General features: G+C 43.5%; 2 protein-coding genes across 4 annotated transcripts in view; both read left to right on the top strand.

Annotated features, from left to right (window-relative positions):
* atp8b2 (ATPase phospholipid transporting 8B2) overlaps positions 1-3062 on the top strand; it is a 55410-nt gene extending 52348 nt beyond the window's left edge. For both annotated transcript variants that reach the window (XM_031576214.2, XM_031576213.2), the window contains one exon: positions 31-3062. In XM_031576214.2, coding sequence (XP_031432074.1) covers positions 31-129 — 99 coding nt within the window. In that variant the 3' untranslated portion in view covers positions 130-3062. The remainder of the gene's footprint in view (positions 1-30) is intronic.
* Positions 3063-3189: 127 nt separating this feature from the next.
* Positions 3190-12442, top strand: LOC105891847 (ciliary neurotrophic factor receptor subunit alpha). Of its 2 annotated transcripts, none has more exons than XM_031576216.2 (10): positions 3190-3517; positions 5416-5835; positions 7062-7191; positions 7423-7607; positions 8238-8392; positions 8833-8992; positions 9503-9546; positions 9730-9775; positions 11507-11603; positions 11722-12442. In XM_031576216.2, exons 1-10 carry the CDS (start codon positions 3415-3417, stop codon positions 11951-11953), a joined length of 1572 nt encoding a protein of 523 aa, XP_031432076.1. In that variant the 5' UTR covers positions 3190-3414; the 3' UTR covers positions 11954-12442. The 2 variants fall into 2 exon arrangements, with proteins under 2 accessions (XP_031432076.1, XP_031432075.1); XM_031576215.2 differs by having other exon boundaries at positions 3192-3517; positions 8827-8992.
* The last annotated feature ends 2503 nt before the right edge of the window (positions 12443-14945 follow it).

Here is a 14945-nt window from a genome sequence, read left to right as displayed (position 1 = left end):
TACTGTGCGTGTCTACCATCTTGTCTGCAGGAGGCGCTGTTCGGCTGGAGGGGAGTGGGAGCGCGTGTGAGTGGAGCCAGCAGCCCAGGCCCGCCCCCCATCATGGAGGAAAGTAGCCCTGCTGAGTGACCAGCTGATCGACAGGCTGGAAAGCCAATGGGAAACTCAGAAGGAAGAGTCCTTTGGAGTGCCACTCCCCATGCTGACTTGGGATTGGTTCCCTACTCATTGAAAGGAGGAAGCCGAGATGCAGAGTTAGCCATATGGAGTGGAAGAGTGGTGTGTGTGTGCAGACACACACACACACACACACACACACACTCACACTCACACACACACACACGCACACACACACTTTGGTTATCCATTCTGGGTCCTTGGAGTATAGTACACACTAACAAACATGACGCCTTTGTGCTTTGCATTGAAGCAAACAAGAACATGAAGTTAACTGTTTTTGCTACTGGACATTGCCATCTCTTGCTGCACACACAAACTGTACGCTGTCGAAACAGTGACCTGAATTGCTGTGTATTCAAACATATCTAAGGTTCACCGGGTTCCTGGGTTGTCCTGGTGACATCCCTACAGAGAAGGTACCATGAACACGCTCTTGCCCCCCAAAAACATCAGATTAGTGTCTTGATCTGTGCTCATGTGTGGCTCAGCAACTCAGAACTCCCCTAGAGTAGAATAGACAGGGGAAGTTACGAAAAAGGAGGTTTTTCCTCTTAGTTGAACTGGTGGCTGTTGCAAAGGCGAAAGAGAAGGTACCATGTACACACTCACGCCTGACTGGTTCAGCCTGCAACACAGTCGCTTCTGTCATCGTAGTGTGCTGCCTGGGGTTTGACTGAAGGCTGCTATTGACTCCCACACTGATGCATCTGTATGCATCCTCAGCCTCATGGCACTCCAGTTGGGACTGTGCTTCCAAAAGAACATCCGTTGGAAGCAAAAACCTAAAAATGCGATCACTCTGTGGACCATTTTCTGTGAAATTTGTCTGCTCGTGGCCATCATCTCTATGGCCTCTCTATAGCCTCGTTACCATAGTTTCCACAGCGATGAACCTATGTGGTAAGACCCTTGTTTTGAACAGTTTTCAAAGGGATTTCAGAGACCCCTTGAGTGACAGCTTGTTCTGCAGCAGAAGCCTTTCACTCCCTGGGTAACAGAGCGCACGGTTACCATAGCTACCCATTCTTGCACACACATTATAGCTTTACATTTTAAAGTATTTTTCAGATGTCAAATTCAGCCTTTTCACTATACTAAGATGCCATTTAGATTGCTGTGTGTCTTTCAGAAGTACAGATAATAACAATAATAATCTCCAGTGATCTGTAAATCCTTTTGGCACTGAAAAGTTGTCTTAATTATTCTAATGTAGAAATGCACACAACAGTATTTTAATGCTAAATTTAATATATGATAAATGTAATAAAATGTGGAGCTATAACTGTAAATATGAATGGGTAGTTAAGGTAGTTGGATATTGATTACCTTCTGGGTATTCATGTCTTTGTCAACCGTGTTTATTATAAAATTCCATCTTCCACATACTTAAGTGTGTGCATGCAGTACTCTGCCTATAGGAGCGTGATCTGCCACTCAAGAAGAAGGACAGCTGAATCAGCCAAACCCTGGCGACTCACCATCATCAAAACTGGAAAATAAAGGATGTAAAGACTGTACTGTGTGTGTGTGTGTGCGTGCGTGCGTGCGTGCGTGCGTGCGTGCTTGCGTGCGTGCGTGTGTGTGTCTTTATAGTTCTTAATGAGAACGTGGTAAGGACCCGGCCAGGCAAAATGGGATTAAAAACTCCATCCTCTGCCTGTTGCTTAGCGATGCGCCACATTGGCGCCGGTTCCTCTTCGCACTGACTGGCCGCCACGCCCCGGAGCCCCCGCCGGCTTTGGAGAACATCCCTGTGCGTTCTCTACCGGCCCTCACCCTCCGGCGCTCACATTCACCTTCACTCGACTCTGCAAAGGACTGTTGAGACCGAGTCTGTTTCAGCTGAGGGTCTGTCAACATGCTGGTCTGCTGGTCATTTCATGTGCAAGTATGTGACTGACACTGTAAAAAAAAAAAAGCCTACATCCTTAATACATGATAAGTGCATTCAGAAGATGAGGTATAAAAAGCGATGCGACCAGAATATAAATCTTTTACGGCTCTTTCCAGCAATATCAGTATGGTGTGAATGTTTAGGAGCACCCTGCCGAGAAGTGTGCAGATTTGTAGTTATGTATGATTAGTTAAGTGGTTAAATGATTTTAGGTGTCCAGACATCATTTTTTGCAAGTGCTATAATTCATAATAAATGCCTTATAATGCAGTGGGAATACACTTATTATGCATTAGAGTTGTAGGCTTAATGTGTATGTGTTGAGTTTGTATGGACTCTAGCACTATGGTAATGTAAAGGGGAAGGAGAATATATTGGATTTTTGATGAGAGTACTAGTATGCTGTGATAAAGTTATTTTTTTTGTATAAATTTCTTTGGAGATGCTTGCTTATGCACCAACTATTACCATGACCGAGTTCCATTTAATCACCCTGAAGCAATGTGTGCCACAGTGGCCTAAACTGAAGAATGATTGGCCAGTGGCCTAAATGATGTTTGTATGAAAGATGACACCCCTCATTATTAGCCTCCTATAGGAATGTACCAACCAAAGTTGAACATGAAAAAGGCCTACAGTAGTGTGATGTTACAAGAGCCTACACATTACCACTGCCCAGAAGCTAAATGTGGCATACATTCAGGTCAGTCTGCCTTTCCATTTAAGTAAAAAGCTGATGACACAGAATGGAATGAGAGGGAAAATGTAAATGTTTTACATACGTTTATAACATTGATCATAACAGTGTTAAGGCTGGTAAGGAAGAAGTCATAATGAAAGTGTTTCATGTGTGTAGTTTCTGTCACATGCTGTTTGGGAGGAGTTCTGAGCGTCTTGTACGTCCAATCAGTTAATGTTGGATTGAGTGTATGTAGGCACTTGGAAAACAGTCAATAAACTATCCAGATATTTTCTTGCTCAAGGGAAACTGTGTCTATGTGTGTTTGGTCACTCGTTTCGTAACGGATTTGTTAAATCAACAGCTTGTTTTCACTCGGAGAAAGGGAGGAGGGCGGGGAGGGCAAAGCCAGAACATTTAGTTCAGCAGGCGGACTTTAAAGTTTGACAGCCAGGGAGAGCAGCGGACGGCTGGGGAAGGCTATCACAGTAAACATACGTGACCTGAAATTGGACGTTTGGGAGGTTTTTACCCTTGTGCTATTTGGGTTTTTTTTTTTTTAACGTAAATAACTTACGTAACAATTGTCATAATCAAGTAGCCTCGCACGGCAAGAAACCTTTCTCCGCACAAGCTATGTTTTTTTGACAGGCAAAGAGTGATGGTAATGAGGATCATTATGAGGATCTGGACGAAGTTCGCATCATTATGGTCAATACTGGCCACGGTCGAAGTACAGTTGGACAGAGAGTATCATCCAAGAGGTAAGCGATTGATCTCGGCATTAGATTCTGACCAGTAGTCCCTTGGTAGTCTATTGCCGAGTTTACTAGCTTTGAGTTTGAGTACTAAAGTTTACTAGCTTTGAGTTTAAGTACTAAAGTGTACTAACTTTAAGTTTGAGTACTAACGTTTACTAGCTTTGCGTTTGAGTACTAAAATGTACTAACTTTGAGTTTGAGTACTAAAGTTTAATAGTCTAACTTTGTTACGCAGAAGTGTTTAAACAGACCTGTAGGCACAGTCATTGTCAATTTCTGTTGGAATTGCAGGCAAACACCACGACAAGTATCATGATTTTATAGGCTGATCATTTTATTCCGAACATCATTAAAACAGACAAAATAAATATTTTAGGGAATATTCAACGGTACATTTAGTAGAGGCGGATTGGTTACCATATGTCTAAAGATGACGGTATCTCTTTCCAAAGTTAGGTCCCTGAGGAAAGAACAATTGTATTTCATGTTTGTTTGTTGTTAAAAAAAATTATCAGTTCAGTCATTAATTCATTAAATCATTTATGTAGCCTAATTATTTATTTTAAAAGATTGAAAATTGTCGGCTAGTAAGGAATCGGCCAATTTTTCACAACTTATGAATTAACTTAACAAACTAAATAAGAGCATGAACAAACTCTCTGTCTCTTTGGTATTGTAATAAGATCCTTGAATTACATCAGTGGATTTGTGGAGATAATGATGAGAACAAACAAAAAGGAGATTTGGGAAAAAAGAGGATTGGGAGAGAATATTGATCTACATTTCACAGAAAATGAATGGCAATTAATACTATTGACATGATTGCTGACATTACCACGGTGATATATATGGCTGTGTGACTACCTACCTCTGAGTCTGATGGCTGCTCAACACTCAACATGGCAGATGTATTCACCATCCTGGGTGAACCACTGGAAGGTGGTCATCATCTGAAAAACATCTGAAAACCTGCACTGTGCACTAATCACTACCTCAGCACCCATGTCCATTGTACAGAAAGTTAGGCCCTCTTTAGGTTGTTGACCAGGACCATCTGCTAGAGACGGCTCGTTTGGCACGCCCACTGTTGTGGCACTTTGTGCATACACCTCATCAGGGTCAGGGTCAGGGTCAGGGATAGGTGGAACTGGGGGAACAGGACATTGCTAAAGAGTTTGAAGAAATCAGATTTTGGCAGCTTTGGTCCTGCAGTCTCTCTGGTCCGCTTGCGTCCCTTTTGACACCAATTACAGTTGAAGCTCTTAGAGAGCGCTTTGTCAGCTGGTTGCAGGTTGAGAGAAAAGGTACAGCTAAGGAACATTAAATCCCACATCAACGTACCGGCTGTAGGAGACCTTATGTTCTTACACTGTTTAAGCGAGGTACAACAGCCAAGCTATACAGAGCTAAGGAGACTTTAGGCATTTTCTGACATCTGCAAGTCATGTCAACATCTCCAGGTTCTGTCCAGTCCAGGTATACAAACATTCTTACACATTCGATAGGCTTGTTTTCAGTGGTTCTGACTGTATTTGTCATCCCGTCTACGGTACCAAACCTCAAGCATCATCTTTCTTCAGTGTGGTGTCTGCAAGGTTACTGAATTCCCCTAATGCTCCAGGGAACCGAGCAATCTAAAGTGAGATCATCTGTCAGCAGATTGAGGACAGTAGAGGAGGAACTGAGAGCAGCGCTCCTGCATTATTACCATATACTGTGCCAATAGTCGCCCTGTGGTTTTGGCATGTCTTTGCTGAGTAGGATCGAATGCTCAGTTTGCTCAAAGCAGAACTTTCTGGATCTCACCTAGTCTTTGTTTGTTTACCCACCACTCTTCTCTCTCTATCTATCTATCTATCTATCTATATATATATATATATCTTTACATCTCTCTCTCTCAGAACCCATTCATGACCTCAATGATGTGTTGGAGATCATTCCAGGTTGTGAGGTCATCATCAGTTGCTCTGGCGATGTTTCTGTTAATGGAGTACAAAGATCCAACTACAGACAGATCACCGGCAAAGATAAGCTGCTATTGCCCAATCAGGGGTCAGATACTGTGGACCCTCTGAAGACTAATCACTTAGAGGGAGACCCCTTCATTTCACGCGAGGTGACTGGGACTGCTGATGAGGCTGGACTTGATTGGTCTGAAATGGATTATGGGAGTTGGTGGACGTTGGATGGCCAACCAGTAGAAGGCATCACAGGAATGAGTGAGGATTTGAAACTACCAAGCTTTGGACTGGCTGATGCGGGTAACTACAGCTGCTATAGAGCTGGAAGACTGATGAGCACTGTGAGAATCAACCTTGGGAGTAAGTGTCACACATAGAGCTTAGACCCCAAGTCATGATAACACAACAAGCACACAAACATTATTCTTACTATATACTTACTATATATAATTGTTGTTATTAGGGGACGTAGGGGCTGAGTCTGCCAGGGCACAGTGTCCTTTAGGCGTGATGTTGTCTGTCATGTCACTATCACAATCCAGGCCCACTTTTAAATCCCATCCCACTAGTTCATCAAGCTCACCTGAAGCATTATCCTTCTGCACCACGTATGCCTCTCTTTTACAATATGTGTGTTCTGTGTACCAGTTATACCTGACTGATTAATTTATTTTTCATACTTACACAGACACACACACACATTGTTAGAGTTATTTTCTCTCTTGCGTGTTGTTTTGGAGAGGAACCACCATACGAAGCAATTTGTTGTAACAAGATAAGTTTTACTGGTAGATACTGACACAATACAACTCGCTTAACAGACAATCAAGTACAGTCAAGCAAGCTGGAGAATGCATTCTGATCTGATACAGAAGATGCTCAAACTTTTAAGGCCTAATCCTGTGATGTCACTCTGGCCCCCTGCGCCGCCCATCTACACTGTCTCGTCCACTCTGCTCATAGTAAATAACACATGATTCTTGTGCTATTTTCCACTTACAGAACTGCTGTTTTTAATCTGCTGACACGTCTACCGTCTGGAAGCTTTCCCTTATCTGCGCCATAGCCTTGACTATTTATGATTTCTCTTTTCGCTGCCCTTTCTCATAGCCCTCTGTCCCAGTTTTAACTTGCTCTCTCGTCTGGCTTTACATTTCCCACGTGAATGTTACTTGCTGTTTTCTGACTGACTTTTTCATTTGATTATACTTCATTTGATACATTTGATTTGATATGATTTGATAAATTTGATCATTCAAATCTATCTTACAACACACACACACACACACACCGGATTTCCATAGACGGTGACTTAGACAGCAAGCTAACGGCATCACAGGACATGCGGTGACAGTTCCTCAGTCCTTCAGCTTCAGTGAGAGCAGTCTGTGGTCTATGATAGGAATTGAGCGTCCAGACGCTGACCCGTTATCGACCCGACTTTTATCTCTCTTTCACCTAATGGACACTATATTTATCTCCCAGCACATTCTGTCGGTCTGTCTGTCTGTCTGTCTGTCTGTCTGTCTGTCTGTCTGTCTGTCTGTCTGTCTGTCTGTCTGTTTCTGACTCTTTGACCCTTTCAGGCAAAGACGCTCCTGAGAGACCCACTCTTACTTGCAGGAGGAAAGCCCCCGAGAAGAAAATCAGATGCGACTGGAAGGCAACTCAACCAGTGACCCCTGCACCTAAGTGCCACCTCATCTTAAAGAAAGTGTGAGTGAGTGTGTGTGAGAGAGACCGAGAGAGAGTGAGCTGGGGAAGAAAAAAAAGAAAAAAAATAGACCACAAAAGTGTGTAGTGGAGCACAAAGTGGTAAAAATCCTGCAAACATCAACAAGAGGTGAAAAATAATTATCTTCCAACTCTCTCTCTCTCTCCCTCCCCCTTCTCTCTCCCTCCCTTCTCTCTCCCTCTCTCTCCCTCTCTCTCTCTTTCTGTCTCTAGGCATAGCTCAGAGCAGTCTAATGTCACTTGTCGATATTCGTCTAAACGTTCTCGGTGCAGATGCCTGCTTGGACGTGAGCTCCCGTTTACAGATTCGAGTTCTGAGTACTCTGCTACGCTGTTTGTCATGAGCACCTCTGGCAGTAACACCAGTCGTCCGGTCCAATTCACACCTATAAACGTCTGTAAGTTTTGTGTGTGTGCGTGTGCGTGTGCGTGTGCGTGTGCGTGTGCGTATGTGTGTGCGTGTGTGTGTGTGTGTGTGTGTGTGCGCGCGTGTGTGTGAAGGAGAGTGAGTTTGTGTGAGCCAGTAGGGGTTAGAGACCTGTGTGGTGTAAACTTCCCCGGAATCCCCGGAATGTCCTAGTAGCCATAGTAACCTACGCTCCTTGCTGACACGCCTGCATCTGCTGGCTATGTTTGAAAGACAAACAAACACAATAACAAACACAACAGAGGTCACGTATGCATGTATTGTTTGTGATGCTGGTGTGAGTATATCTGCGCACATTTAATTCTGTGCAATAAGTACGGTTACATGTCTCTGTGTGCATACAGTACTGTGCACAAGTTTTAGGCACCTTTGAAACAAGACTGTGAAGATGTAACAACAAAGTGAGGATGCTTTCAAAATGACATGAGTAGTTTTACACCACATACAGAGTAAACACAAAACATTTTGAAAATCTAATCTAATTTTGGAAAAAAAATGCATAAGAAAAGAAATGTAGAGATAAATGTCTAAAACCTTTGCACAGTACTTATATTTATATGTATTTATACGTGTGTGTCTCTGTGTGTGTGTTTGTCCTCAGTAAAGCCAGACCCTCCTGACAGAGTGAACGTGATGTCAGTTGACGGGAAAGAGCGGATGCTGGACGTGTCCTGGTCTTATCCCACTTCTTGGAAGTGGGACGACTTTTACTTTTTAGAGTTTGAGCTGAGATACCGCCCCGTGCTTGGGGAAATGGTGAGGTCTTTGTGTGTGTGTGAAGGAGAGTGTGAGTGTGTGTGTGTGTGTGTGTAATGTTTTTGACATAATGACAATGACAAGGATATAACATTTTAAGTAGGAGCCCTGTTTTGCAGAAGTGTTTATGTCTCTCATACTGACATTGTGACATAGCGGCTGATTGGTTTCTGTCCATTTTTGCAACCGTAATTAAGAACTACACTTGCAGAAATAACAATGAAAAGCAGATTATATAATTGGTTTTCAGAATATTTGGTAGAATACTTGAAAAGAGTATATGTGCTTTCAATATATTTTTCTAACCAGTTCAGTATTGTGTCTGTCTCTCTCTCTCTCTCTCTCTCTCTCTCTCTCTCTCTCTCTCTCTCTCTCTCTGTGTGTTTGTGTGTGTGTGTGTGTGTGTGTGTGTGTGTGTGTGTGTGTGTGTTTAGTACCAGATTGTAGAGATTCGTAAGTATTCGACACCAATGCTTTCCGTGAGGATTTCTGATGCGTTGCCTGGTGTGCAGTATGAGGTGCAGATTAGGGCCCGAGAGGACCATGGTGACGGCAGCTGGAGTGGCTGGTCCTCCCCCGTCTACACATACACATGGACAGGTACAAACACGCACAGTGCACCCACATCTACCTCCACCCACACACACGCAGGCTACATGAATATCACACTGGAACATATGAATCAGTTAAGGGTTGGATCAGTGTCGTGTGTGTTTCAGACTGACTGTTTTGCTTTTACAAAACGTATTTTCTCAGGTACATGTTTTAAGTCAGAGCTAGTGAGTGATGTGGGTTGATGCATCAACGTGCAGTAGGGAAACACTAAATTAATCGCATAAAGCCATTCAATCGTGTCATTCATATAGAAAAAGATGAGCAACTGAGATTATTTCCCAGTAATTATGTTGAAATACAAAAATAGCAAAATACAATAACAGCAATTTGATGTTGTCCAAATGTTATAATTAGTAATAAATATAAATGACAGCTGTTGTTAGCTTAACAGTTAGCAGTTATCAGCTAGTCCACATGTGCATGTACACTCATGCATTAAGTGCTGTGTAGACATTGTTGCTGAAAGAAATAAAATGGTGTGGTGTTTGTTTGCAGCGCCTGTACCAACTGAAAACACTGATACCAATGATATCAGTGAGGTGAGTTGTGGCTGTATATTTGTTCATCTATTCTGATTTTAATGTTTGCATATGACTGCTCCTTGCATTCATGTTATGAGGTATATTTTTGCACAGCAACTGTAACATGCTTAAGATTCAATTTGTTTTATGTAGGCTACTTTACATGAAGTAATTCTGTGTTCATATATTTGTTCCTCGTAGGAAGTGCCGTTTCTGATGGTCCCAACTGGCATCCCCCCTGGAACAGGTTAAAATTGTTTGCATGTGTTTGTGATGAAAGATGAAAAACTACATTTTCAGCTGGTTGCTTTCCAAACACAGTGTTTCAAAGTTACAGTGACCTTTTGTATATTGGTTTTTCATATCACGGCCATTTGTCAAAATGTCAAGGACACCCTGACATGAAAAAACTGAGAGCAGGTCCAGTAGCTATCTATACCACACCCAGTCCTTCAATCCTGTCAGGCACGAACACCACCATTTCATCACTGGCTTTAGGGAACACGCAAGAAAAACAACTATAGTGTTGTTTGGCTCCGTGTCAATGTCACAATCTGTCCTTGCTTACCAAATGACTACGTGGTACGGGCACAAATCTGCAGCAGAGGCTGAGAGGCTGATCGTTGAACATTGATCACATTTCACATTTTTTTACAACAACACTTTGGCCGCATACATACGCCTGCTGCGCTCCAAGGCGTCACTGGCCACGGAGTATATTCATTTTACCCACACTGCTTCAGTGAAGGCTGGTGGGACACAATAACACCAACATGTCTGTGGCAATCAGCTGTATCCATATTGTCACATAGTTTATGATAGAAGTTGGCCTGAAGAGGGTCTTTCTTATAACTTTGATGAGATTCTTATTCTTTGGATTCTTCAGTTTTGTTCATCGCGTCGCGTCATGTTTGCCATGTTTTTGTATGTTAATGAAATTAGGCGTGAGGCCTCTGGAGTCACGGGGCTCAAAAGGAGGAGCCCCCTGAACATCAGGGATTTTCCCATCAGTGTATGACCGCTCTTACAGGATATTGAGTTCAGTGGAGGCATGGTCATCACCATTGGTTACGTGACTACCAGAATGTAGGGTAGAGTGTGATCATTCCTGCTGTGCCAGAGGCATACAGTGATTTTTACTGTCAGGCAAGCAGAGTATGCACTGTGTGCTTAAGGTATTTATTACACACAACACACAATAAAGTTCAGTTATTAACGCACAACATACCATTTCACACCTTCATACTGCAGAATAGCATGCCTCTCTGAACTTTGACCCTCCTGTCTGGCTTTGTACTGCCCGTCCTTCCTGTGTTGAAGGTGTTTTCCCTCTATTGTGCCGCACTCTGCCTGCTCTGCATTCCTTCTTGACCAAAGATTGCTATTCTTTTGGCCTCTGGGCAAATAAACAAGCAGCTATGTCATTGCAAGATATGCTCAGCATGGTTTATAAATAGACATTCAGGGCATTCTTGGAACAAATGGGAAGGGAAATTATTCACTTTGAATGCCTGACAAGTACAAATAAAATCAACCCAGCTGAGTTTTCATTCATTACACAGTTCATGCGCACTGATTCTGTACATAAATATTCTAGACAAGTTGTCAACACACCCTCAGCACCAGCACCACTGGATCAGTGTAGTAGAAAAGTAGAGAGAGTCAAACGTGGACCTGGATTGTGCTCTCTGAATCCAAGCAGGATACGCCTGTGAGTGTGAGTAATGCAAGCGCTCACAGGAAGGCAGCTCCACCTCTCTGGCTGTTCCACCACAGCTCCCCTAATGTTCATCAACAGATGGATTATGGCAAAGCACCTGTCTTCCCCCGCGCATAGCTCCTTTCAATTGGCCGTCTGTCTCCCCTTATAGACCACACTGCAAACATTGCTGCCAGTTGAGTGCATGTGCTATTTATTGTTCACACACTTTGTGAGTATGTGTGGGTGAGTATCTTGGTCTCTCACTTTCTCTCACAGATTCAGGTCTTGGCTTGATGTGGATCCACGTGGTGTCAATAATCGGCTGCTGTATAGTGGGGATCATGTTCATCCTGGTCTTTACACAAGTTATCAGGTACACAACCCCTTTTTGTTCAGTTCAGTTCAGTTTCAAGCAACTCCTCCTGGTTTGAGTCTTAAGTCTTTTGTCTCAGACAAACCCTACAATGGAATCTATTTACTCTCTCTTTCAGACACAGAACACATTTTAGATCAAAAATGGAGAAGTCGTGTTTTGTCCCCCGATCTCCTGGTCCTCCTCTTCAGCTTTCTACATGTAAGACAAAAGCCCAGGACCTTCCTCCAAGTACCGCCCCCTCTCAAGAACCCCCACATTACCACTCGTCAGCACACAGTGTCACCAAGAAGGATGCCCACTTCAACAACATGAGCTACTTCCTCATTAAGATGGAGCCGAGGTCTTAGGCCTCCACAGCTCAATGGATCAGTCGGAGATGCATCTCTGTGGTGCTGTCTAGCTACTGAGAGTAGAGACAGATGCCTCATGGAAAATCCAGACATGATGGCCTGAGAAGAGGACAAACGGAAATGCCACATCACTGCCAGAGAGGCTCATGGGAAAGAGCAGCCTGCGAGGATCACATTGTCACTGACAGCACAGTTTTCCTGAGGATTTTACTGAAGAACATTTAACTGAACATGTGGCCGCTTGGGCTTTTTTGTGTGTGTGTGTGTGTGTGTGTGTGTGTGTGTGTGTGTGTGTGTGTGTGTGTGTGTGTGTGTGTGTGAGTTTGTGTTTGTGTGAGTATGCGTGTGAGTATGTGTGTGCACGGATTGTTGAGAAATATCCTATCCTGCTGTCTGTACAGAATGATGTAAGGAAAAAGAGAGAGTTGTGTATATTTTTCTTTAATGGACCCACAGTTAAATAAATAGTTTTATATAAATTCAAAAGGGTTTCTGTTGATTTAGGATTTAAGTGACATTGTAATTCATGTATTCCTCAAGAACTCTCAAAGAGAGCTATCATTTTTAAAGACCTTCTCACTTTATGAAAGCTTACTCTGCCTAAAATGACACTAGATGGCACTGTTAAACCATTTAGAGGTTTATGATAATGAGTGTTGAAGAAAATGGTCTCTTTTCAAAATTGATTCTATTTGATCTCGCTGTGCTGATAGCGGCCTTGCTGATGTTATTTTTTTAGCAGCCCATTGGACAATCTGAAAATGATAATGGCAAAATTATAATGACTTGGAATGATTGTTCTCACTGCTTCTTCAGTTGCTGGTTATCAATACGTTTGGGGTAATTTAGTGTTTAAATGTTTGACTTACAAATTACACAGGACAAGTGTAAGTAGGTTATCACAAGCCAGGCAAAACTCAGCAAGCCAGGAGGTGCTACCAAAGCCTTCAAGCCCCTGCGAATATCCCCAGTAAACCCCATGTAAACCAGGAAGCAGCACCAAAGGCCCTCTGCCCCTGAGAATCCCCACAGGAAACCCCACTCATTATGTTTTGATTCTTGTGGCCCAGCATTTGTGCTCAGTTTACATCCTGAGCCACAAAAGACTACAGCAGAGGCTGCAGAGGTGCAATCAATGATTGGTTGGCTGGGAGCGGCCTACACTGAGCAGGAGAAGTGCCTCCGGAGGCTTGGGGACTCCTTGGACCAGGTAACCAAGGTAACCACTGCCTTCCAGTCTCTCTCCCTGGCCGCACACAGACTATCCCAGCACCTGCAACTCCAGATCTCCACCTTCCACAGCCCCATCATTACGATGGAGACTTAAAACACAGTTCTTTCCGTTATAATCCAGCTAGAACACCACTGCTTTCCCACAATAAGGGGGTAAGATCCATCCTTGTGCTTCTATTCCCAAATGTTGTCCCAGCAGCAGTTCGTCCCCATGGGTTAGGATGGGGCCATGATGAACCCATGGTTGGTCATCCGGTAGCACAACGGACTTTGGAGTTAATCTGACGCCTCTCATGAGCAAGGATGTTACAGTGTATGTCTAGGCTATGCAGAGGTCCGATCCCTTAGTGGTCCCACCTATCAATGGACTTAATAGCAGGGCTTCCCTCATCGAATGGAAATACGTTATCATTTTTTCATAGTAGACAGATTTTCCGAGGCTGCTCATTTTGTTCCTCTACCCAAGCTTCCCTCAACAAAGGAGGTTCTGAATTTAGTGTGGGATATTTTAATATGATTCAGAAGGAATGTCAGATAATTCATTTCATTAGTTTGAGGATCAGATACATACACAACACGATGTAAAAAAGGGTTTGGCCCAGCGGGTAGAGGGGTGGGTCATTATACACATTCTAAGCTTTCTGATTGGATGGTGTCAGGTTAGAAGTCAGGATTTGATTGGTTACAGGGTCAGCCATTCAGGGCTGGAGTGGGAGTGTCGGGTTAGGTTTTAAATGTGCTGGCGCCAGTTCATTCAAACCTTTCTAGAACTTTCTCTTATTGTGATTTAAGTATTGCAATAAACCCTGCTGAAGAATTCGACATTTGCTGGCATCCCGACTCCATTGTTTGGCAACCTCGTGGTCTTTGTTTAGACGCAAAAGTAGTTGTCCAGTACCGTGGAGTTCCAGCTGGCATGGTATCAGCCTGGGGTCCTCAGGTCATTTCTAGGTATTGGAAGGCTCTCTAGTCCCTCTTTAACACCTGTCAGTCTCTCCTTTGGGTTCGACCCAGACTGAGAGGATCAACCAGGAACTAGAAAAGTACCTACAATGTGCGGTTTCAGCCAGTCCCAAGGCTTGGAGTTGATTTGGAGATCGGAAACGTCTCAATGACAATACAGGTAAGATACAGCCCATTCTTCCCCTCAGAGCAGCTGGAAGTCTGTGTCCCCTCAGCTGATGCTGCTGCCTTCCTTGTGCTATTGGTTGGGAACCCGCAGCGGCCAACCCTCCCAGCGCATCACGAGATGGTGAATTCCTGTACACACGATGCACAGCCAGCATCGATGCAAATCGCCGCAGAAAAAAGGAAAACACAGACCTGCGAGAATGGCTCCTTGTACAGGTGAGGGTGACATTTTAGTTAGCCCCTAATCTTATTTAAATCTCTCTGACTGGACCGGCATGAATCGTCTGAATCTATCCGCCTAACAATTGTGTGTGTGGTCAAGGGCATAGTATTGTAGGATAATACTGACTGACTTAAAGAGATAGCCGGGGTACAGACAAGATTAATTGACTTAGCCACGAGTCAGAGTTTAAGTAAAAGTTAGAGGATGGGTATGGGGCCAAACACAAGCGAGTGGGAGTTAAAGTTTCTTTAAAAAGACTGAATGGCCTCCGGTCTTCTGATTGCAAAGTACTAGGAAGTTGCATTTTCGCTGCAACAGTATCACAACTATGACTACTGGCGACTTAGAATTGTATGTAGCTTGCTAACCAGTAGCATGTCATTGGCACATCTGATGCAATGT

Source organism: Clupea harengus, chromosome 11, assembly GCF_900700415.2.
Source record: "Clupea harengus chromosome 11, Ch_v2.0.2, whole genome shotgun sequence".
NCBI lineage: Eukaryota > Metazoa > Chordata > Actinopteri > Clupeiformes > Clupeidae > Clupea > Clupea harengus.
The sequence above is the reverse complement of the archived record's forward strand: the minus strand, read 5'-3'. Positions and strand labels throughout refer to the sequence as shown.